At 44.2% G+C, this 25,455-nt stretch overlaps 1 protein-coding gene and 1 long non-coding RNA gene across 6 annotated transcripts in view; one reads left to right on the top strand and one right to left on the bottom strand.

Annotated features, from left to right (window-relative positions):
- The window catches only part of AUTS2 (activator of transcription and developmental regulator AUTS2), a 1,115,781-nt gene that overhangs the window by 774,370 nt on the left and 315,956 nt on the right, over positions 1-25,455 (top strand). For all 5 annotated transcript variants that reach the window (XM_082358516.1, XM_082358515.1, XM_082358514.1 and 2 more), the window contains one exon: positions 21,490-21,519. In XM_082358516.1, coding sequence (XP_082214642.1) covers positions 21,490-21,519 — 30 coding nt within the window. The remainder of the gene's footprint in view (positions 1-21,489; positions 21,520-25,455) is intronic.
- Positions 1-25,455, bottom strand: part of LOC309612679 — a 531,617-nt gene that overhangs the window by 430,929 nt on the left and 75,233 nt on the right. The gene's annotated exons all lie outside the window — the stretch shown is intronic.

Here is a 25,455-nt window from a genome sequence, read left to right as displayed (position 1 = left end):
AAGTAGACCATCTCAAGTCATTGAAATAGGAAAAGCTACATACAGTATTTTAAATTAATTTTGCTTCCGCTGACAAAAAAAATGTTTTGGTTCAACCGTTTATGGTCTGGTCATCTACTATGTTTGTCCACCTAGTTGCTCCCCAAGGAGGCCTCCACTTGGTGGATTGTCTTAAGGTCACAGCAACTTCAAAGTCCCAGCCACCTTCTTCCTTTCTTCTGTTTAGGGTGGAGAAATGTCTGTATTATGCCTATGTCAAAGTTACAGAGAAAGTGAGTCAACCCAGTAGCTTTGTGTGGGTAGATCAGACCACTCTGAAGGCTCTTGAAACTTCTGCATGCAAGCACACACGCAGGCATGCACACACAGACACACGTACATAAACCAATGCATATACATAAAGCAGTCCACAGATCAGTGGTGCTGTCCTCATCCAACCCTGCCTGCTGAGTTCTTCCCTGCTATTTGCAGGCTCCTCTAAAGCCTGACTTTGAAGTCCCCTTTCCCTCACACTCTACGTGTGTGTTAGAGAAGCCTTTTTTTTTGTTCAAGAGTAGTTCTACAGTTTCACTGAATCTGCACACCTTTTGCCCCGGGATGGTTTCTTCATAAGTAATTGCAGGATTTTAGTTTGTGCTGTCATGGAGGTGCCATCTTTGTTTGTTTGTTTGTTTACTCATATTTTCTTTCAGACAGTAATATATAATTTATGGTACAGGAGCAAATTTTTATTTTTTTTAATTTTTTATTTTATTTATTTTTTTTTTGAAGGAAATTACAGCATTTATTTCAGGGTACCCAGCAAGGAGTCCAGGAGCTAGCGAGGAGCAAATTTTTAGAAAGGAATGTGTGAACTTAAAAAATTTGTCATTTTCCAGCCTGATTGCATATGATTTCACCTAATACCCAACACCTTCAGTAGTGTAACTACTACAACCCATCACACTTTGGAAGGAAATTTGTTTCATATTTTATATTGTTTGGTGTCTCTTTTGTTGTAACAAACTAGCCTCCAGGAAACAGGACGTCCCCAATTGTGAGCCATGTAAATAACATTTCTAATATGAGTGACTACACACTCACGCCCTTTTGCTGAACACGAACGAGTAACTTGCTCTAGGTGGGCTCTTTTGAAAGAGTCTTGCCCAAGCTAGCTGCTTTCCCCTTTCTGTTGGCTCATGGCAGCTGGCAGCAGAAGCAGACATGCTTGCTGGAAAAGTGGCTGTCCTTGGAATTCCTTGCTTCTTGGAACAGAGACCTTAATTCACTAGCTCCCTAACTACAGGGAGAAATAGTGATCTTCATCCCCATGAATCCCATTCAGCATCCCTCAGAGGCCCACAAGAGAGGTTCTCTGTCCTACAACCTTGTCCCAGCTGCTAAGACAGCCCCGCCAACGCAGCGCCTGCTCCGGTCATGGTCTACTCTCAAGGGACGGTGCCTCCTGTCAGCAGGCCCCTTCTTGAGTCACTGGTGCTGGGAAGATGTGCCTGCAGCCTCCTGCGCCCTTGCCCCCCACCTCTGACACACACACACTTTGAGCCCGGGAGGTGCAGCAGCCCACTGAAACTCTAGTTAAAAGTACCAAGTTGCTGGAATGCCCAGGGAAGTGAGAATGAGCGGGCCTCACACAGGGAAGATTTGAAACAAGCCTTGTGGCTTTTTAATAGCGTGCCAAAGCGGTCTCAGTGGTGGGCCAGCAGGGCCCCCAGTCTATCTTCTGTGAAAGGAGAAGGCCCAGCAGGCGCTGCCTAATGCAGACAGCCCCTCCACTCTGCTGGAGGAGACAGACTCCGAGATGGCAATCAAGGCTGGATTTGCCAACACATTTCCAATGATTAAAATGTAATTAGCACAACTGAGTGCCTCCTCCCCAGCTAATTTTAATACATGCTGTGACAGGCAGGCAGCCGGCTGTGCCTTTAGCCCAGCAGCAGATGGAGGCAGAGGCAGCGGGAGAGGAAAACCATTTTGCAATGTGACTATTCGCATCACAAAACCATCAGGGCGCTCAGCTCTTAGAAGGCCCTTGATGGCAGCACATCAAATTGGCGCTGTCATAGCTGACCGTGGCAATGGCAGTCATCCTTCATACTGTCCCAGAAGCACAGCGAGGCAATTTCTAGGCGTAACCCTTTAAGATCTAGAAGGGGAGAGAGAGAGACGTGGAGAGCACACTTATCGTCTTGCAGTGACAGGCGTGAGCTTTGCAATGTGCGCTGTGAAACCCACGCTCTTGGCAGCTTGCAAACCGTTACTTACATGTTCCTTTTCCAAGACACAGTGGAGTATGGTTCAGAAGCTTTGGAAATAGCTGTTTCTCCAAAAGGGAGACAGGCGTGAGCTGCCTTCTGTGTACTTTCTCCGAGCTGGGAAGGATAAGCTTTGCAGCTTGGGGTGGTGGGCAGGTTGGAGGTTTCCTCTTCTATTCCTTTGATCCCATGGAAACCTTTGAGCCGGGGGCCTCTCCTCATGACCATCTGTTTCTCTCGTCTCTTGAAGGGCACATTAGGCAAGCTGCAATGCCCGGGGGACCCTGAGGCCATGCATTTCCTCTCTCACCTACTAGCTCAAGCACCTGGCCTTCGCCACCACTGCTTAGCCTGCTCTTCTCCCTCCAAGACACCACCTGTAAAGGAAACGGTCTCCTTGGAGGCTGAAGATCATCTGGTCTTCCTGGGTGTGGATTGTACAGGAGAGGTGCGGGGGGTACTTGCGTTGATTGGGATCTGTCACCCAAACGTGGTGGCACACGACCTTCACAGCGGCACAGTCATCTCCCACCCCAGGACAAAAGCAGCCAGCCTAAATAATAGAGAGGTGATTTGATAATGGTGAAGACGACGATGACCACCATTTATTGGACATTTACTGTGGCCTAGCACTATGTTAAATGCCTAAAATACATTAATTTTTCTCCTTTAATACTCACATAAATCTAAGAGCTACACGTAATTTTTCCCATTTTATGGATGAGGAGACAAAGCCACAGCAAGTTTGAATAATTTACCCAATTACTTCTGTTAATGTCAGAATCTAAATCCAAACACACATGATGAGCTGGACAGTAAAAGTCCTCACCTAGACATGCTGGACCACAAAAGTGCAGGAAAACCCTCTGAACAGAAACATCCTTTGCTCTGAAAAACAATGACATTATTCTTTGCCATCTAATGACCCCTGGAGACCAGCACCCATCAGGCTCTCAGGGACTCCATCACATGGGTGACATTTTGTATGTTTCTATGTGTGTATCTTTTTCTCCTTTAACTAAAAACATCACTAAAGAGATTTTTTTAATTACCAAGGTTTAAAAATGAAAATAATCCAAACTCTTTATCACTCAGACATAGACACTGTTAACACTTGGTGCATCTTTTTCCAGTCTTTTTTTCTTTCTGCGTGTGTTTAACAATTTCAAAGTAATATTGTGCATATAATGAAATGCATTTTGCTTCTTTTTTTAAATAAATTTATTTATTTTATTTTATTATTTATTTTTGGCCACATTGGGTCTTCGTTGCTGCTCACGGGCTTTCTCTAGTTGCGGCGAGCGGGGGCTACTCTTCATTGTGGTGCAAAGGCTTCTCATTTCGGTGGCTTTCTTGTTGCGGAGCACGGGCTCTAGGCTCTCGGGCTTCAGTAGTGTGGCACATGGGCTCAGTAGTTGTGGCTCACGGGCTCTTGAGCACAGGCTCAGTAGTTGTGGCGCACGGGCTTAGTTGCTCCGTGGCATGTGGGATCTTCCCAGACCAGGGCTCAAACCTGTGTCCTCTGCATTGGCAGGTGGATTCTTAACCACTGTGCCACCAGGGAAGCCCGCATTTTGCTTCTTTAATTGCAGTAGTAACAATAAAAGTAGTACTTTTTGTGGATTATGTTCTTACCTCTGCCTTAAGAGACAGATACTACTACCCTATTTTATTGATTAAAAGACAAAATTGAACCTGAGAGAGGGTATGTAATTCACCCAAGATCACTTCTAGGATTTTTCTTTTAACTTTTCTATGACCATGATCATTTTTTCCTTTTTAATAAAATTCCTTAGCAACATTATTTTTATGGGTGAACACTACACAGGTGCATCAATCTGTTCCTCAATTTGGGGACATTTAGGTTCATGAAGTCTGTGTACTGGATTCATCCAGAGATTTAGAAAAACCCGGGTTCAAATGCTTGGGGCCTCTTTTCACAACTCTATGACTCTTGGCGAGTTACTTAATGTCTGCAGTCCTATCTCTCTCACTGTGAATTGGAATACTAAAACCCACACAGTGGGGGTGGGGAGAGGTTCAGGAGGTGGTGTAAGGTTAAAAAAGGGAATATATGTAAGTGTGTCATAGCATATTTCCTGTCCCTTCCTCTGTGCTGACAATAGCCATGTAAATAACATATTATCGGGTTGTTTCCTAACTGCATGATGAAATTTGCAAACAAATGCATATATACGTTTTTGTTCCATTTCGGATAGATAGAAAGAGAAAAGTTGGGCTCAATAATATGAAAAACATTAAGGCTCTTTATGCACACTGCAGAATTATTTTGCAGATAGAAAACTGACATTCCTCCCCAAGTGGATGAGTGTCTGCATTACTACAACCTTGCCAACACTGTGTATCAGCGTTTGCATTTTTCTTCTAGTTTGGTAGATGAAAAAGAAATATATCTCTTTTTACTCTGCATTTCTTTGATTACCAGTGAAGTTGAACATTTTTTCCCCGTATGTTTATTAGCCATTTATAGTTCCTCTCCCATGAATTGACCGCTCTGCTTTTGAAAGGAAGGATGGGTCTCCAAGGGCTAGCTAGAGAAAAGATGCTCCAGCGATCATTACCACAGAGCCCTGGGGCCAGGAGTTGCAGGGAGAGAATTAGGAGCCTCCTGGGAGTGCCAGGCGACTATCAAGCAGGCTTCTTCCTAAACCAGAGCACAGCTTTCGACACAGCCAGCCTGCAATCAGTATTTGTTCTCCACCATTTCATTTGTTCTGTTAAGAAATATTCTGGATTTTTGAGAGGGGCTCTTCACATTCCACTCAAGCCAGTGCTTATAATTCTTTCCGGGGAGACGACCAGCATGCCTGTTCGGTTCAGATTTTTGCTCTGAGAGTCCCATCAGTTCACAGTGCGTTGCTGTAGATCTTGCCTGAGTCTTTTACGATCCCTGCCATCCAGCCAGGGGCTGTGACTGCTCTGTAACCTTCCTAGATTTAAACCATCGCTTGCATTCTCCTCGTAGGTTACAGAGCCGCAGAGCCCATCCATACTGTTGTCTTAATATCATTCTCTCCTCCTTGGATTTAGAGGGTAAAATAAACCCTCTGCCACAGAAGTGCTTATTGATCACTGAAGTACATAATAAAGTCTAAGAATAAACTAAGACCAAGTAATCGGGCCTGTTCCTGGGAGATGACAGTAAAACCCTGGCCAAGGCAGTCTCTGAGGGCTGCCTTCCACGTTGGAGCTAGGAGGCCCCCCTTTTAACTAGGCGTCCAAATGGTAAGCAGTGAATGATAGAAACCAGACAAAAAGAGTACATACTTAAAGCAATTATACTCCAATAAAGATGTTTTTTTTTAAAAAAAGAGTACATACTGTATGATTCCATTTATATAAAACTCTAGAAAATACACAAACTAATCTATAGTGACAGAAAGCAGATCAATGGTTGCAAGGAGAGGCATAGGTGGTCCAGGGAGGGAGAGGATGGAGGGATTCACAAAGGAGCACAAGGAAACTTTTGAGCGCAGTGGATGTGTTCACTCTCCTAATTGTGGTGATGGTTTCACAGGTGTATACATGTGTGTATCAAATAGTGCATTTTAAATATGGACAGTTTATTCATGTCAATTATATCTCAATAATGCCACGAAAAAAATAGTAAGCAGTGCAAAGAGACAATCCTTGGCTCACCTTGTGTTGGAAATTTTCTTTTCCATAAGAAGCTATATATATATATTTTTAATTATTATTATTATTATTTTATTTATTTATTTATTTACTTATGGCTGTGTTGGGTCTTCGTTTCTGTGTGAGGGCTTTCTCCAGTTGCAGCGAGCAGGGGCCACTCTTCATCGCGGTGCGCGGGCATCTCACTATAGCGGCCTCTCTTGTTGCGGAGCACAGGCTCCAGACGCGCAGGCTCAGTAGTTGTGGCTCACGGGCCTAGTTGCTCCGTGGCATGTGGGATCTTCCCAGACCAGGGCTCGAACCCGTGTCCCCTGCATTGGCAGGCAGATTCTCAACCACTGCGCCACCAGGGAAGCCCAAGAAGCTATATTTTAAGGAACATTTAGGAGGACTTGTAAGACTAAATTTTACCTTCACGTTTGAATAAACGGGGGTTTCAGAAGACTGAAGGGTACCAATCAAACATAAAATAAAAAGGCATTCCAAAGGCAAGATAACCCTCTTTCTTCATCCCTTTTCCTTTCTTACATCCAAACCTTAAAGGTGACTTTCTATATAATTATTTGCTAAAACAAAAGAAGCTGAGCCCTTTAGAAAATAGCATTAGTTCCCTTCTCCCCCCACTCCTTCTGCCATTATATTTCCCCCACCCAGAGGAGAGGTCCTACAATGAAGAAATAAAGACTACTCCAAAATGTTGGCAGTGTAAAAGGGGACAGGCATTTTCAACACAAAGAGATGTTTGTTTTCCTTGCATTTTAACTCTTAATTTTTGACACAGTGGGGAACTCCAGCATGGCTGCCATTTAAAATGTAACAATGCTTGGTGTTCTGATTGCTTCTGTCACAGGGGTGTTGTGACTGAAGGCCAGGAGACAAAGCAAATGAGTCCAAAGACAGTGCCTGCTGCTGAGGTGCTGGTCCATTTCTCTGCATCTGAATGTTTCTTTTCTCTGGCCCAACGAGGAGTCACTCAGGGAGACTGAAGCTGGAATTTGTACAACCTCTTTTCAGTCCCCTTGATTTTAATCAGAAATACACAATTATTCTTTTCCTCCAAATAGAGAAACTCAATCCCCATTTTAAATTCAATTATTGTAATTGCAGCATTCAGAAAAATAGCACATTCATTTTCTAATAAGAGATTGTGGATACCAAATTACTGCATATAGTATGTCAAAACAGGAAACTTGAGACTGGCAGGCCAGTGGGTGTTTTTATCTTGGCAATTTGTATTTTCTTGCAGACAGTTTATAGTAACCCTACCCTTCCTTGTTTATGACATAGAAGACAGGGTTTTCAAGCCACCCTAAAATAAAGACTGTTGTTAGGTACAATTCAACTTAAAATCCCAGTTATGAAAATAATGAATTCTAAGAGGGGCAAAAGTGAAGTACCTAATAGAAGAAGAAAAGGAATCAGGGTTTGGGTCCTATGGGATGGCAGTCCAACATGTCTTCAGATCTCCTTGAACTACTTTCTAATGTTTGTAAATCAGTTTGCCCCAAACCATATTTCTATTCCTTTCACCATCTTGCATTTTAAAAATAAGACAGAAAATCTGATTGGTGGGAAGTCGATCACGTGGCCATTATGTTTCAGCAGCATGAGAGCACCCTGTCCCCTTTTCCTGTTTAATTCCAGCTGCTTTCGTTGGCTTGAAGTGAGTCAGATGTAAGAAGAAATACTTTAGGATTTTGAGTTTCCCGATTTCCTTAAAAGAATAACCTTAAAATCGGATTTTTACATGTGTACAGTGTTATTTTTTTAGGATTTACTTTTACCTCAAAATTATGTTCATGTTTTTCTCGTAGACACACTCAGACACCCACCATCTTCAAACACCTTAACATCCATTCCATCAACTACTGTTTATTTATTGCTCTCCTTCATTAGACACTTCTTGTGACACTTTCCCTGAGATGTTTGGCTCCTGTAGTTTATGAATTCATTCTTTCACACACATTTATTGAGCACCTACTAGGTGCCAGGTTTAGGAAGAGCAAGATGCAGGCAAACTCTGAGATATGTTTGGGGAAACTGACATAGTGTTGGAGGTACTGGAAACCAGCAGCTAAAATAATGGTCAGAGAAGTCCATACATATGGAAGGGAGAACAGACATGTCCACGTGTCCCAGAGGGGTAAACCTCCTCTGCTGAACTGCTGAGTGCCTACTAAGTGACAAGCACTTTAGTTATATTCTCTCAACTAATCCCCATTTTTGTAGTTACCAGAGTTAATGCTTTCGGAAGTTTGATCTCTTCCCAGGGTTACTCTGTTGTCTAATTTTGTTAGCTCCATCCTTAAATAGGCCTTGCATATAAATAAATCTGTGCAAAGGACTATCCAAGTAGCTCCTAATTCTGATTGGTCAGGATCTCTGGACAAATTCCAAAATGGCTGGCTTCCTAGTTGCACCAATAGTGACTCTTGATGTTTTTGATATTTATTGTGTGTATCTGTCCATTTATTTACTTTTCCAGTTTGAATTTCAGTGAACATCTTAATAATGTCAAAGCCCATAAGACATAGTTTGCACTATGCATAACCTACAAGTTTAGATTCAAAATCTTAGACCTATGCATTTTACTTTAGTCCCTATACACAGAGTTACTGACTACTATTTGACTGAAGAATAAGTCCAAACTGTATTAACCTCCAAAACTGTGCATCAAGAACTGAAAGGAATGCTTAGAAAATTGAATTCTAAAGGGTCTTTCCTTGTTGGTATTTTATCCATGAAATAAAACCATTCATTACCAGGAAGATTCCAGTTGTTCTCTTCTTTGAGAGGGAATGATAGTTTCTGCTTTTGTTTGTTTGGGTTATTGTTTCCATTTTTGTGTAGCATAGTATCAGGTCTTCAAACACCTCCCAAGCAGAAATCCTTACAGAATATGATTTCCCCTCTGGCAATAAAATGATGGAAAAATCCAACCCAACATTTAAATGACTATTAAGTTACCTCATTTCTGTGTGTGATATAACATATCTTTCAGGAAGGAGTTGGAAAGAACTATTAGAATTTCTCTCTGGCTGCTTTCACATGCTTGAACTTATTTAATTCTCAAAAAAATCTTGTGGAGTATACATCATCCACTTTTACAGGTTAAAAAAAAGGTAGGCTCCAAGATGTTAAGTACCTTTCCCAAGACTGCATGGCCGCTAAATTGAGGGGTCAGAATCTGAACCAAGGTCAGCGTCAGATTTAATAAGAACGTGCTATGTGCGGGTTCTGTGCTAGGTCCTGCCCTTAAGGGAGAGCCGTCTCGGGGAGAGTGGAAACGTGGCTGATGGGCTGCGTTCACTGTTGCTTACGTCATCGAAACCTCTTTAGTTTCAGCTTGCCTCTACTTACCCTCTGCCAAGCCATCAGTCAGGAAGATACTTGCTGGGAACATGAACTTTGGAGGACAGAACTGGGTTCCAGTACTGCCTCTGCCCTTGGAAGCCTTCACTTCTCATCTTGAAAATGGAGGGGTCGTCATACTTCCCTTCCAGGGCTGTTGTTGGGACATCCTTTTTTAATGACTGATAGCTGTTGGTTGGCATTTTTAGGGGAAAATGCTTTGAGATAGTTCCTAGTGAGAATCCCTCCCCAGAAAGAGCTGTGCTGCAGAGATGGGTGTGAAATGTACTTCAGGATCCAGGCTTTTCCGAAATCGGCAGCTCAGAGCTGCTCTGCTGTTGTGGCTCCTCCTCTTTTTCCCTTTTTTTAAATTTTTTTTGCCAGAGGTGGACATTGTCCCTTTGACAGGGAATTGAATCGTGTAGGCACCACTTAGCATGGAAAGTAGGAGCTACATTCAGTGCCTCACAACCTTAGGGGCTTGAAGGAAGAATGGTTTGCAGCAGCTTCATTACCTAGGGAAAAAGAACTCGGAGTTACAAGCACCTTAAGAAAGATGCTTTTACTTTGCGTGTTGGAGAAAATAGAACAATTACCTACTGAAGGCGCAGTGGATGAAAAAACACCTCTGTTCTTACCACCCTGATCATCTAATCTGTTCAGATTTATTCTGCCTTCCTGAAGGTGATTCAAGCCAGGCTGTCCTTGCAGAGTGGCTGCACCAGTCCTCCCCCTGGCTGGGGCACATGGTGATCGCCTGAGGCTCCCGAAAGACAGACATTTCCTACTGCTGAGAGGAGCTTCCTCTGAGGGCTGGAGCTCCACAGGAAGTATCTGATATGTGGAATGCGTTGAAGGAGGCAGGGAGGGAGTCCATAAATCATCAAATCGTTGTTGAGCATCTTTTAGGATCCTTAAAACTGCACTAAGCCCTGTGATGATTCCTAGGGCACCAGACTACTCTCTGAGGAACTCACCATCTGCCAGGGAGCAAGACATATATGCGAAATCAGTGGAGAATTATATTCTATCTAAACTAGAGCCAGTTAGATTTCCAGCACCTGACACACATACTCTTTTTTTTTAAAAATAAATTTATTTATTTATTCATTCATTTATTTTTGGCTGCATTGGGTCTTCGCTGCTGCGCACAGGCTTTCTCTAGTTGCGGCGAGTGGGGCTACCCTTCATTTTGGTGCGTGGGCCTTCTCATTGCGGTGGCTTCTCTTGCTGTGGAGCACAGGCTCTAGGCGTGTGGGCTTCAGTAGTTGTGGCAGGCGGGCTCAGTAGTTGTGGCTCACAAGCTGTAAAACTCAGTCTCAGTAGTTGTGGCGCATGGGCTTAGTTGCTCTGCGGCATGTGGGATCTTCCTGGACCAGGGCTCAAACCCCTGTCCCTTGCATTGGCAAGCAGATTCTTAACCACTACGCCACCAGGGAAGTCCCAACACACATACTCTTAAAAAAATTTTTTTTAAATTAAAACCTCACTCTTTGGTGAATAATGAATGAACCAATGATCTCTAACACCTCTTGAGTTCTTCCTGTGTGTCAGGCACTGTTCTAATCCCTTTTATGTGTACTACCTATATATTTATTATATATTATTACTATATGTTTATTAATGCAGTGAATGCTCTCAACAACCTCATGAGGTTGATGCTATCAATAGCCCCCTTTGATAGCTAATGAAACTGAGGCACAGAAAGGCAGGTTGTTTGTCCGAGGTCCTACAGACAAATCACAGGTGGTAGAGGCAGGATTTGAACCCAGGCCAACTGGCTCCACAGTCACAGATGAAGGAGAGTAAGATGATCTTTTCAAGAGCTTGTTGGCATTTTGGTTCAGACGAGGAGCAACCAGGCTTTGTTATTGGCTCATCTGGCTCTGGCTTCCCTAAGACTTCAAGCACCCTACCCCTTTCTAGAACTCAGACCAGTGCCGGCCAACCCTGTGTGGTCCCACCCCACCGCTCCCCTGGCCCCGCCAGGCCTCTCGTTTGTCGTTTCTCTTACCGAGCACATTTCTAAATGAGGAAGGTTGCTCTGCTTTAAGGACATACAAATGGCTTGCCCTCACCTGTCAAGCATGATCCTTGTATTTTACCAGGCCCATTATGAACGCAATCTTTCTGTCGAAAATTTGCATACCTCCTTTCTTGAAAAGTAATGACAGCAATTTCTTTCCCTCCGCTCACTTTCTGAGTGTCTCATTTAACGGCACCTGTGAAACCGACAGGCGCAGAGATGAGAAGTGAAAGAGAGCAGTTGATTAAATCATCATCAAGTCGGGCCTCAGAAAGTCAATTCTGCTTGCCGTCTGCAATGATATCCTTTTATCTTAAAGTAATGAGCTATGGCACTTTTGCATCGGGTAATGCGATAAGTTCTATTAGCATGTTCCATTTGCCTCACAAGCAAGGGCAAGTCATTTTAGCTAGCTCATATCACTGCAATCAAAGCAATTGGCTTCCCAGGCAGAGAAGAAAGGGAAAAGGCTCAGGATGATTTCTATGGATCACAACACAGCGGAAAAAATAGACTCTTGTATTATTTTAACCCATAACATACTTTTCCTTTTTCCTCATCAGCAAATTTGGGTTTTATTAGCTCACACAGGACTCTGAAGAGAACCAAGCTTTAGTTGAAGCAAACCTAGGGGGCTCAGGCCCCACCCAAAGGAACAAGCAGCTATGATCTAGAAAGGGAAAATTGCAGCATTACAGGGGGTCACAAATAGAATCCTGCCAAAGCAGATAACAGAGAAGGTCTCCCTGGTAATAACACTGTGGTCTCATAATAAACTCTTCCTTCACACCATCTTCAAAGTCATTTGTAATAGGTCCCCAGGCAGGTACGGATTAATGCTATTGATGACTTAGAATCAGTAAATCAATGACAGAGAGGCAAAGGATCTGTTGCTTAAGCTTAAAAGAGATGGTTTACAAATCACTGGGCCCTAGACTGTCTGCTTTACCTTTGGATAAGAAACTCATTTTTCTCATTTTGGCAATCACTGAGGCTTGTGAGCTCTGGGTTTTAAGTACATTTCATCTTCGGGGTTTATGTATGTTTATACCTGGCAAAATGTGACTTCCTTTCTTCTAAGGAAAAAAAAAGTGCTGAACACTTCAGAAGTTTGCGAAATATCCATTTCTTCCCCTATTTCCAAAAACCCCGCAGTATTTTAATGAGCTAAGTGGAAATTTACAGCCTATAAATTGTTTTTTTCTATACCTGGATTTCCAGGTGACAAAAAAGAAAAAATATTGAAAATTAATTTGTGAGCTGGAGCACTTCAGGTTGGACGACCTGATTTCTGGCAGTGTATTTGCACTTCTAATCAGTGATCAGAATGAACCCGGCGAACAGTAGTCACTTTAAAATTATTTACTGAAAGAAAATGTGTGATCATTTGAGAGACCCCGGAGGGAAAATAAGTTTTCTCTTAGCCCCCTCAGATCACATTGGTTGTTTGAACTCTGGCCAGTTCAAGCTGAGAACTTGAAAAGATGCAAGGTTCTGAGAAATCCCCATATAGGAATGATAAGGTTACCAGCACAGAATTCCAGAAGCTTCTGGAAGTTTGTTCTCCATTTTACCTCCTGAACAGCTGAAGATTGACCTTAATAATATATAGACCTTATATTATTTTCAAATGTGCTCATTTTGTAACTGTCAGAAGTTTTATTAGTAGCTTTTAAACTATTGTTGGGCACACACATCTTTTGATTAGGTTTTCTTTTCTTTTTTTTTTTTTTAAAGATTTTTTTGATGTGGACCATTTGTAAAGTCTTTATTGAATTTGTTACAATACTGCTTCTGTTTTATGTTTTGTATTTTTGGCCATGAGGCATGTGGGATCTTAGCTCCCCGACCAGGGATCGAACCCGCACCCCCTGCATTGGAAGGCGAAGTCTTAACCACTGGACCGCTAGGGAAGTCTCCTACTTTCATTTTTTTTTGAGCTATTTTATTTGATCAGACGTAGTTATTGTGGAAGTACAGGGGAAGAGGAACCAATGATATCATTTTACAGTGAGAAACCCCAAACCATTTTCAGAGTTAAAATATTCTTTTTATTTCTAGGACCCCAATAGCTTTAAATTTCACTTACAGTCCAAAGCCAGTATGAGAACAACGTAAACAATGTGAGGGACTTCTCTGGTGGCGCAGTGGTTAAGAATCCGCCTGCCAATGCAGGGGACACAGGTTCAAGCCCTGGTCTGGGAAGATCCCACGTGCCGAGGAGCAACTAAGCCTGTGCGCCACAACTACTGAGCCTGCGCTCTAGAGCCCGCGAGTCACAACTACTGAAGCCCGCTCGCCTAGAGCCCGTGCTCTGCGACAAGAGAAGCCCACACACCACAACGAAGAGTAGCCCCCTCTCACTGCAACTAGAGAAAGCCCTTGTGCATCAATGAAGACCCAATGCAGCCAAAAATAAATAAATTAATTAAAAGAAAACAATGTGAAAGGAGGGCTATGTGGAGTGATAAAAGACAGACAGCATCAGAGTTGCCATATGTGGTACAAAATACTGCCCAGTTTTTGCATGTACAAGGAACTGGGCAGATGGGAAGATGGTGGTGTATGTGTTTTTAGTTACCATGCTGCTACCTCACTTCTTTAAATAAGAAAGTAAGTGTCATGTTTTTTGCAGGTGGCTTCTTCTGAAATTGCTTTTAGGTGAGGGATGTCTTTACCATCTTAGGTAAACCGCCTGCCCCAAAGGGGGAATCGATTCGTTTTGTCACTGGCAAAGTGAAATTGTACTTGATGTTAGGTGCTATAGTTTACAAGTTGGGGTTCTCCCTCATTTTCCTCTCATTTCCTTTAGGCAGAAAGAAGAATAAAATAACTTTGTTCAGCCATGGTGTTCAGCCCTGACATCTTTGGTGGCAATGATAAATGGATCTGAGATACAAAATAACTGTTCCAGCAAGGTCCATTGAGCAGAATAGAGAGCAGTGCCCTCCTCAATGTCATGTGTGTGATATATTCAGTGATTGCCACTTTCTGCTTAAGAATGCATTCCATCACCAGGTCCCTGGAATTCCATCTCGTTCCATCATTCTGAGTGAGGCAGAGAGGTGTCGCAGACCTTGGCTTATTTCTATATGTATCAGAGTCTTAAAACACAGATGTTGAGATTCCCAAATGGAAATGAGAAATGTTTGCTTTTGAAGAAGTACAATAAAATCATAATTATGTCTTGTCTGGGCCTTTTAATGGAAGATACTTTCTTCTGGGCCCCAACTCCCTTGGTTCTGCAAATAATTTTAAGTCTGCCCAGTGTGTTCAAACATACACCCCATTGTATTAAGCAGTTAGTCAGTGTTTCCTGTGCCTTCTTTCTTTGGAATTACTTGTCTTTTAAATCATAGTTTGCTTATGCTGCATGAAATCAGGAATTCTAAAGATGAGTGAGAGGGATCTATCAATATGATTGAGCATTCGCTGTATCTCAAGGCCTGGAGAAAGGTGAACAAGGCACTGCCCTTTACCTACACAGAGCACACGCTGTAGCAGGGAAGACTGTTGTGGCCAACAGTGAAAATATAGTTTTGTAAGGGATGGAGACAGAAGCAGTTAATTCTAAGAAGAGTACTGGAATTCTAAGAATTCTTTTTTTTTTTTGGCTGCATTGGGTCTTTGTTGCTACGTGCAGGCTTTCTCTGGTTGGGGCGAGCAGGGGCTACTCTTCGTTGCAATGCGCGGGCCTCTCATTGCGGTGGCCTCTCTCGTTGCGGAGCACGGTCACTAGGCACGCAGGCTTCAGTAGTTGTGGCTCACGGGCTCTAGAGCATAGGCTCAGTAATGGTGGCACACGGGCTTAGTTGCTCCTCGGCATGTGGGATCTTCCTGCACCAGGGTTCGAACCCATGTCCCCTGCATTGACAGGTGGATTCCCAACCACTGCGCCACCAGGGAAGCCCTCTAAGAATTCTTAAATTCTAGGAAGAGTATTGGAAGATCAGAGGAAACTCTGTTTTTAAAGGTAAATTACAAGTTTTTAGGTAGAAACTTGGAAGAATAGAATTCCAGGCAGAGGACATTGTTAAGTGCAAAGATGGAAGGGCCAGAGGGTGTGACCGAGTGTGCTGGGGTGTGACTGGAGCAAGGGATGTGTTAGGGTAATACCACTCAAAGAGTGGATGCAGACCAAGGCCAGTCTGTGAGCTGTTTGTAACTAATCCGCTGTGAGGTTAGTATAGCACTTGAGAGTAAGCATTTGGGAACTTTTATAGCAATTCAGTAGAATAATTTTATATCTCTTAAATCTAACAGTAACATATTTTTACGTGTCTTTGCTTTCCTTTTTCATTTTTCTAGCAATTTATTTTTTATTATATCTTACAAAGTATTGGTCTAAAACGTATTGGAAATTAGAACAAAAACAAATGGTCCTTCTCCAAAGAAAGCCCGAGTAGCCCTGGGTTGGAGGAGCAGTGGGAAATGGGAGAGTTGGAAACAGCGTGAAGAGTTTTCATTGCCCTCTCGGCCATGGGAAGTGTCATGATCAAATTGGAATTTAGGAAATCCACTCCGGTCAGTAAGGACTTGGATTAGAAACGAAAAGAGACTGTAGGCCCTGGAAAGCAGTCATTAGCCTCTTGTAATGATAAAATAAAAGCCTGAACTAAAGCAGCGGCCATGGCCGTGAAGATGGAGAGGATTTAGAAAGTAGAATTAGTAATGTGGGGTGAGGGAGAAAGATAGATCTGCTCAAGAACGGAATCAAGGAGGCTGACAAGACTCTTCACTCGGGCAGTTGAGTGATTGCATGGTGATGTCATTACCAGGAACAGCATGGGAGGGGGCAGGTGTGGGGTGAGTAGAAGATGGTGCGTCTGGATTTAGATGGATACTTGAGCCTGAGGTGTTTATAGGGCTTCAGGAAGGGGGTATAGCAAACAGAAACATATGTTAGTAATGGTTAACATTAATTGTCTACACTTACTCTGTACTATGCCTAAGTTGTTTACATGTATTAACTCATTTTATTCTCATCTCCTTAGGAGGGAAATGCCGTTATTACCCACACTTTACAGATAAGTAAACTGAGACTCAGAGAGTTTAAATAACTTTCTCAAAATCACATAGCTGGCAAATGGTAGGCATAGAGATTTTTTTTAGTCTCAACATATACATGGTAGCTGGAACCAAGGGAATCTTTAAGGACTCCCCTGGAAATCATATAGAAACGATAGACCTGCAAATGCAACTCTAGGGAAACAATGACATTAAAGAATATGCAGAAAAGGAAGGGCTGTGAACAGGTACTAGGAAAGAGCAATATTGGTGAATGTGTACAAGGGAAAAATTCCAGCATGTTCAATGGAAACATTCCAAATTTCCAGCACTAGGGAATTTTTTTACTAGATTATTTACAATCCATTACAGTGGATTACAGTGCAGCCTTTTAAAAAATGTGATGTTACTGGCAAATATTACTCATTAGACTAAAATATTTGACATATTAGGTAAAAACAAAGCAGGTTACCAAATAGTAGGACTTTATTTTCATTTCTTAAAATTTGTGAGTGAAGGATGTAGAGAATGGAGGAAAGACAGGAGTGAATTATACAAATGTGTTAACAGTGTTTATTTGTAGATGGTAGGCTGATGGGTGATTTTTTTAAAATGTATTTAATACGTATGTATTTATTTTCAAAAGGAGGAAATATTGGGGAGGGGGTTGGTTGGTTATTTGCTCAGTTTAAGAGGTGGGACTTGTCTGGGAAAGGAAGAAGGTGGCTCCAAAGTTTGGTTCTAATTTGGGAAACTAGAGGGAAGAGGAGGTGAAGAGGAAGTTGAGTGTGATGGGTTGGAATGACCGAGGTACTCAGGTTAGGAGCTGGTCTCTTTCTAATTCTGCATTCGAGGCATGTGGCTTGGATTTCATGCCTCCTCTTTCCCTCTCTTGTCTTTGGTGGGTTGGGGGTCATGTCTTTGTCTGAAGGCTGAGTGACCGAGAATTCTTCCCTGTCTGGCTTTTAAAATGGAGGAAAATATTTTCAGCTGTTCACAAAGGGCTTTGAAATCTAGTCCTGGAGAGTACTCTGTCATCTCAAGCTGGTCGTTAGTGTGCAACCTGTTTGCTAATAAACCAATACAGGACCCCGATGTCAAAATGCTTAAAATGGTCAAATCAGCTGGGACCCCGTTTCTGCATTTGACATGCCTTTTCCATTTCCCGGCCTCATGCAGAACATAAACCTGACTCAGGAGGTGGCTCTATGTGAACTCTCATAAATTGGAGTGGGTATCTAGGGAGTGGGGAGCAGACACTTCTTCTTTTAACCTTTCAAGACCAAGAATCATTTGGCCAGAAATCCACAACGTATTGAACTTAGGGTGTGAAAGCCGTACAGTGTATTAAATGTGAATTTGAGACCATGAATTTTACCCACACCGACTCTGTAAAACAGCCTCCCTTTTTCATAAAGCAGGCCCATAAACCTCTGCCAGCGAAGCAGAAAGACTCCTTAGGACTGTGGCTCGCTTTCCGTCTGGGGTTGTCAACAAACCCCCTTTATGAGTGGAATAGACCTCTTGTATGTGTCGAGCTTCTGGCTTTGGCAGAGCGTGTTAGGAGCCAGGCTAGGCAAACGTTCGGCGCTGTTTGCTGAGTGCCTTTATTGCCTTTGCATAATTTATGAGCTGGAGGGGTTGACCATCATTCGTCTCTGCCAGGGGCTGGCACTCGAGGCTCCAGAGAGCGGAGCTGTAAATTGGATGGTGCGCTCCTGCTGAGCTCACGGCAAAGTCCTCGGGTCAGTATGGGAATTTAATACCAGAAATGGAACTGTTTTCTCAGCGCACCATGTGGGCCCCAGTGCAGCACAGACGGTTCTGGCAGACTCTGTGACTGGCCCTGTCGAGGGGCTGTCACTCACCCGGCGTGTTGTGTGGGGAGCCTGAGCATTTTTAATCGGCTTGGCATCCGTGCTGCTTCCATAATGGATACCAGTAGGTCTCAGTTCTTCACCATATGCTTAACTCTGGAGACAAGGTGCTTCTGGGTATATCAGTAATTACTTGATGCAGAATTAAGTGGACCTTGAAATTAGAACTGGACTGTTGGAAAGCAGGAAGCTTGACACTTTGATAGAAATAACCATTCCCAGGGACATACTGCTGTTAGGGTGGGGGGAGGGACGTGGACAGTGGTGATTCTTTGCCCCTGCTGTCCTCCCCGCTCCTTCTATCCCCTGCACACCAGTCCTTGGGGGTGTGGGCAAATCCTCTGCCTCGGCCTTCAGCTGCCATTGAGTACCTCACAAGGTGGGCTGTGAACATCTGGGGAAATGAGCCTGCCTGGCAAGAGCCTCTTTTCTCTTGCACACCCCTCCTGAATCATGCTTTGTCACTCTTGAAAATGCGCCGGAACTTAGGAACCTCAAGTTAATTAAAGGCAATGGAGAAACTACACAATCAGGAGAACTGCTGCTCCTCATCCGTCTGCTGTTGGAGGCCTTCAGGGTCTTCTTCGCACCCATTTTCTTTCTCCGCTGGCTTGACTTATTGTAACAGAGCAATCACTCATCAGGCAGAAGAAAGTAAGTTAAGACAATCTGCGGTTGGGAGCCTGGTTGAAAACAATGCAGTGGTTAAAGCACTGTCACCAAACCTCTGATAAACCCGTGGTATTGAGGAGCCCGTGGGAAGAGCAGAAAATGTTACAGCCCTCCAGGCCATGAGGTTGCTATGTGAGTTCCTGAATGCTTGTTGTACAGACAGCTTAGGCTGGAAAGAAGTAGTCCCCAAACTGAATCTTAATATAGCAAGATGTCCGTTTGGATGGGGGTTTTGTTACTTTCCATTGAAAACACCCTAATGGTGGTTTAAACAATAAGGTAACTTACTGTTATCTGAACGAAAAAGTCCAGAGGCAGGCTGCTCTGAGGTTGGTTCACATGTCTCAGTTGTGCCAGGATTTTTCTTCCCTTGTTTTTATACTTCAGCTTTTGGCCTCATTTTTGCAAGATGGCTGCCACAGATCTGGACATCACATCCTCATGCAGTGATGTTCAGAGGAAAGAGGCAGTGCTTTCTGCTTTTCTCCTTTTTTTGAGGAGAAAGGAGTTTTCCAGAACCTTCAGCAGACATTTCCTCAAGTCCCAAAAATGGGTCTTACGGCCACCCTTAGCTGCAAGGAAAGTTGGGAAAGAGAGAATATCTGGCTTTTTCAATCTCAAAATGTCAGGAGAAGGTACAGACTAGGGAGAAGGGGGTTGTGAATGGCTGTGGGTGTGTAGCCAGCAGTGGCTGCCATATAAGCAAATTTATTTCCTGTTTCTGTTCATAGCTACATCAACTCCCTTGTCCAGGTGGCCGCACTAAAAAACCTTGGCATCGTCGTAAACTCGTCCCTCTTACTTGCTTCCCACATCCATGTATTATCAAGCCCTGTTGGTTCTCCCCTCAGAATTGCTCTGCCATCTGTTCTGCCCTTTCTCAAGCCATGCACCATGCTGGTCTAGACACTGTAAGGGTTGCCAACCCGGCCTCCCCGTGACCTGGGCCCTTCCCCACGGCACACCATCTCTCCTCCACCCCACGGAAGATTCATCCTCATGGAGTAGGTATATCTCTGATCATGTCACACTGGGTACCTCGACTGTGAAACTGAAAGCTGCTCAGGGACCAGTCCTGTGTCTTGACTGAATGTCTGAGCAGCTTGCGGCGCTAATCAAGGGCTGCTGCGTGAACGAATGGATGTATTTACATGCTGAGTATTTACTCTGACAGAACACACCCGCTTTTTAAAAATCAAATACTGGAAACAGTCGGTGTGAAAAGTGGTTTGGGGGCTGTCTGCCCGGGGCCTTGAATGCCACTTGAAGGAGTTTAAACTTCACCCTCAAGAGGAAGTGTCCTGTGATGGTGAAGGGGGCAAGCTGTAAGACTCACATTTGGTTTGAGTTCAGGTTTAGTTTTATGATTGCTGCATACTCTCGTAACTCCCGCAAGTTACGTAATCTCTCTGTGCTTTAGTTGTCTCACTTGTGAAGTGGGGATGGTAAGACTCACTTTATAGGATCTGTGGAAGACTACATAAAATAATTGAGGTAAAATGCTTAGCATGGTGTATAGCACATAGTAAGCACTCAAAAATATTAGTTATTATTACAGAACTTGCTTCTCTGTTAAAATCATTTAGGTCTCAGTCTATTAAACTGTATTAACTAATATTAAGTCTGTTAATTCCATGAGAGCAGAATCTTTGATTCCATTTTCATTATAGCCTGTCATAAGGCTTAAGCTTCCAACACATATTATTGGAAAAATTAATTTGTCACCTTAATGACAGTCTCACCCAACATCATTATTTTCTTTGAAAAATAAGGAAATAAGCTTAGCTGGGTGGACATACTTGGCCCAAAGATACAAAACTGGGAAGAGTAGAGAGAGGACCTAAAAAAGAAAAAAAAAAATCAAATATTAGATAACAAAACACTCTTGGTTTTTAAGAAAATTTGTGTTCTTTTTTTTTCCTTTACTTCTAATGAGGAACCCAAAGCTTTGAGTTAACTATCATTCTCTGGTCTTCTGAAACCGAGGTCAACAGTTGGAATTTGGAATCTGTTAGATACGGTGTGAGTCTCCTGCCCTAAAACTTTTTTTTTTCTTCTTTGCCCATATCATTGATTTGTTATCCTGACCTCTTGTTCTTGGCATGTTTTTAATAGAGAATATTCCCCCTTTTCTCTGGGCGATCACAAGTGGTGAGCCTTGCTGAACGTGTTCTGTTCCTTTCAAAGCCCAGATGAGAGAATGCAGTGCCCAAAGGTTTACCTCTTTTCCTCTAGAAAAGCACCAGGAGAGAGAGAGAGAGCTCCATTCACATTAGCTGAAGGTAGAACATCTCCATTAAGAAATTGATTTTGCTCTGAATCCCATTGAATAATCTTGAGTTACCTTAATCTCTGGCCCGGTTGGCTCCTCTGTGGGCGTCCCCTCCGCCGTGCAGCAGGGGTGCTCGCTGGTGTGACCAACTGACCACAGAACGAGCCACGGAGCACCGGCATCAGATGAGGTCAACAGAACAATTTCTCGGCATTTTGCTTCTGTTTCTGTTTACAGCACTTGAGCTGAAGAAACTTTCCAGCTCAGACAATGTTTCCTATTTCCTTTACTTGTCTTGCTTTTTTTTTTCTGTAGCAATAGCAAAAACGTACTCAATTTTTGCACTAATGCTTCTTCTCTTGTCTTCCTTTTCAGTGTGACAGCGATAGTGACCAGGAAGAGAAGGTAAGCCCCCCTTTGTCCCCCCACTGTGGGCATAGTACACAAGCACCATGAACACCGCGTCTCCCTCACACAGCCTCAGGGCGGGGGGTGCCAGCTGCATGTTGACAGCACCTCTCTTCTGCAGAGACAGGTTTTATTCACACAGTGACATTGCCTATGATAAGAAATAACATTGAATTTGTGAGCCCCACTTTTTAAAAATAAGCCCTTTAATGTTGCGTATATGTGACACTAGGTTTTCACTTTATAGAAGCTTTTAAAAGAGGAAATTGTTTATTTTAATAGCCACCTGATTTTTCTTGTTTTATCCTTGATTGGAACATTAAACCCGCTACTAAGTATGCATTTATAATGTCGTTCCTGCATTTCTTTTACTACCCTTATGCTTCTTCCTGCTTTTCTGTACATATTGGTCTTCTTGATAGAAATGTTAATCGTTTGTTTCTAGGAGTGTCTTCATGGAGGGAGAGGTGGGCCGGGGCTGTCAGGTGGGAACCACTCTCTTCTCGTCCAGGTGGATGGTCGGGGGGAGGGCACTTCTTCCAGCAGGTACATGCTCTGTTTCAAGGCTGATGGCCACCAGCCTCTTTGTATCCAGTTCAACACGGATCAAGAAAAGGAGCTCGATTTGGGTGCTTCTGGAAGATAGCATCACAACCTGGTAAAGTGAACGTTCTGCTGCCTGAGGCAAACGGATTGTTTGTCTGTTTGGTCTTTCTTTCTAGCTTTTGTCCCAACCCCCCAACCAAATTTCTTTCCAATTTTATTCCCACTCTATGTATTTTGAAAAGAGTTACCTGAATACCGTGGTTTCTATATTGCTTGGCACCAAGAGGAAGGTACCAGTCCTCCCGTCCCCAGTTTCTGGATCTGTCCTGCACAGCTGGCTTCCCTGAGCCCTGTTCTCTGACTCTCACCTCCTACGTGCTGGTGGATTTTACTCAGAATCCTGTGGTTAGTATTTGGTAGGATCTTTCCATCAGGCCTAGAATTCTCCCTCCTTCTCTGCTGCCAGCCTCCAAGAGAGATCTAAAGGCTCTTGTTTTGTGCTGTCGTTAATTTGAATTCAGCATATGTAGCCCGTTATAAAATGCGAGACATCATCATTTGAGCAGGTCAAGCATATTCAGATGAAGACAAATGGTGCTTATTTGATTTCCTTAAAATCAGGAAATGAAAAAAGTGCTCTCTGGAGAAATCATGTTCTGCCTGACTTGGATGATAGACCAATGCATGTCCCCCAGATAAGAGCAGGCTCTCGCCTTGAGGTTTTTATCTCTGAAGGACGGCTAGGACTGTCAGCTTGCTGACATGTGCATTATCCATGTCATTTTAAACAAAGTGACCTACGGAAGGGTGCGCTGCGCTGTGACATGGTAATGGGCTGTTGGATGACAGTGAAAGTACACACTGGAAAGGGGGCTGTGGATTATTCTTTTGTTTAACTGACAAGTAGGAGCTTCCTTTCGCCAGCCCCCAGGAGTCCTGGCTCCTTGGAAGTCGGTCCCCCAGTGCCTCGGGCAGCCAGTGTGTCGCGGGTGCCAGAGGCACGTAGGGGCTGAGCATTCTCGCGAGCTTGCTGGCCCCCAGAGCCGTCCGGGCCACATCCCACAGGGCAGTGGTCATCTCGTTCCATCAGATGTCGCAGGCATCCAGGGAGGGACTGGTACTTCTGGCCACTGCTGGAGATCTTTTACAGGTGATCGTTGATCTCACTTTCCAAGTAGGTGGCACTTCTCCAAGGGGACGAGGCTTCCTCGAGGTTTCACAGCCAAGCAGACCTTCTTTCCTTGAAAGGCAGTGTGACTTCAGGAAGTGTCACAGTCTCCAGCAGTGGCAGAAGGTGGCAAGGACGTTCAGTTTTGCGTTCCACCTAGGTGTCTTGATCAGCAGTGTCAACCTTGACTGCGCTTCCAAATGCCCCGGGAGCTGTACAAGTCCAGTTGCCTGGGACTCTCTTCAGGCGTCTAGCACCCCTTGTCTAGATGATCACTAACTCTGGTAATGTCGAGAATTATCAGCGCCGCCTGTGGTTTTCAGAGGTGTCTGGGGGCCCGGTGTTTCCTGCATCCTGAGAGCACCGCAGCTAGTTGTTTGCTGGGATCTGAGTCCCCGAGTCTTTGCCACCCAGGTTTTCGCCTCTGAGTGCGGGAAGCAGCGAAGTGTCGGCCCAGAGGAATGGGCAGTGGGAAGGTAGCCAGCACCCACGGCTCCGAGTTTGGGGTGATTTCAGGACAATGAAGGACAAGAAGATGTCCACAGGCAAGTCCGCGGGAGGGGTGATGACGGGGCACAGAGGGCCGCGGGGCGTAGTCCTCTGACATGTGTGCATTTCCTGCCTTGGCCACCCCAGGCGCTTTTCCTGTGGACGGTGGTGGCCCTGCAGATCCTCTTCTTCTTACTCGGGAGCTGCTTCACAACGGCACTCACATCAGAGTCCCTGCCCTGCCACCCGGCTCTCCTCCAGAGGGCTCCCGGCAGGAACAATCAAGACTCTGTAATTGCAGTCGTGCCTGCTTGGCCCTGTTACAGTTAAGACTGTCAGGCTTCCCCTTTTGGACTGAGATTGTCTGGTGTTTATCATCGACTTTAACGCTACCCTCCCAGACTTCTCCTCCGAGCCGGAGCCTGGGCCCCTGTCAGCCTCCCCTGTGCCAGAGCCTCTTGCCTGGGCCCCCCTCGGAGCCCCAGACTAACCTGGGCTGCTTTCATGTGCTGCTTGGAGGATTCACATTCAAATCTGAATTGCTAGTGGTAGAAAAGATGCCACTCCATGTCCTGGGATGCCTTCAGCAGCCCCGCCAGGGATGCTGTCGGAGGCAAAAGTGAGACTTGCAGGGGCCCGCTGGGATTTCTCTCAGGAAGACCTGTCATTCTCTTACTCCGTAGGGGTCTGCAGAACTGGCAGTCTAAAGTTAGGGTACTGTATTTCACACGGCTGACTGAATTAGGATAAGCTCTGCTTTCCTCTGATACGAAGCTGTAATTTATAAAATGATACCCTTACTAATTAACGTGGAAGGGACTGCGAAAGGGGCTAGAAAAGCAGAGCTTTCCATAAATGCAGGAGACATTCTCATACATGGAAGAGGCTCGATGAGACACTGGGCAAAGCGTCACTTACCCTCCCCTCCCAGCCATGTGAATACATCTCACGTTAATGTCAGCGGACCTGGAGGACTTTTGTGAGGAGTAGAAATTGGGTAGAAGATTAGAGAAGGCTGGAAACACTGCGTCTTAGATGTGGGATTGTTCGTCTTTGCAGTTAGTGCAAAGAAAAGAGGCAGCACTTGACACCTTAATCACCCAAATTAAGCAATTATTCCAGTCCCCCACTGGAAATGAATTGGTATCATGAGAACAAAGAGGCAACACGCCTATTTCCACATATTTGGCCTATATTTTCTCTTGTTTCCTCTCTTTCTCTACCACTGGCAGCAGCCCATTGTGCTAAGAAACACCCCGTTTGGTTATGAAATCAATGTGGAGATGAAAAATAATTCTCTTTCCATTTACCCGCTCCCTGTGTATTTTGTGGGCCACGTGACAGAGCTGGTTGGAAGGTGTAGTGGCCAGTGGTCAAGCAATTGGGCCTCCGAGTCTGATGGCCTGGGCTTGTTTCTGACTGTCCATTACTGTTCTGGAGCCATGGACAAGCCTTGGTTCTCTCATCTGCCAAATGGGGGTAACAACAGCTCCACCTAGAGTTTTGTAATAATGAAATTGGCTCAGTGCCTGGTCCGTAGTAAGTGCTCTATAAATATTAATTTTCACTAGTTTTTCTTGGAGCGGAGTGAGGGAGAATCACCTGGGGAAGGAGGAAGGCTATCCTTCTCTTCCGAAAGCTCAGGGTCTGCCAGAAAACCTGCCAGAGGATAAGAGGTGTGATTTTTTTTTCCACTGGAACCCGAGGCTCAGCCTTCATCCCCTAGGGCA

This window comes from Balaenoptera borealis (genome assembly GCF_965194805.1).
Source record: "Balaenoptera borealis genome assembly, chromosome: 16".
Classification (NCBI taxonomy): Eukaryota; Metazoa; Chordata; class Mammalia; order Artiodactyla; family Balaenopteridae; genus Balaenoptera; species Balaenoptera borealis.
Note: the sequence above shows the minus strand (reverse complement) of the source record. Positions and strands in the feature narration are given on the sequence as shown.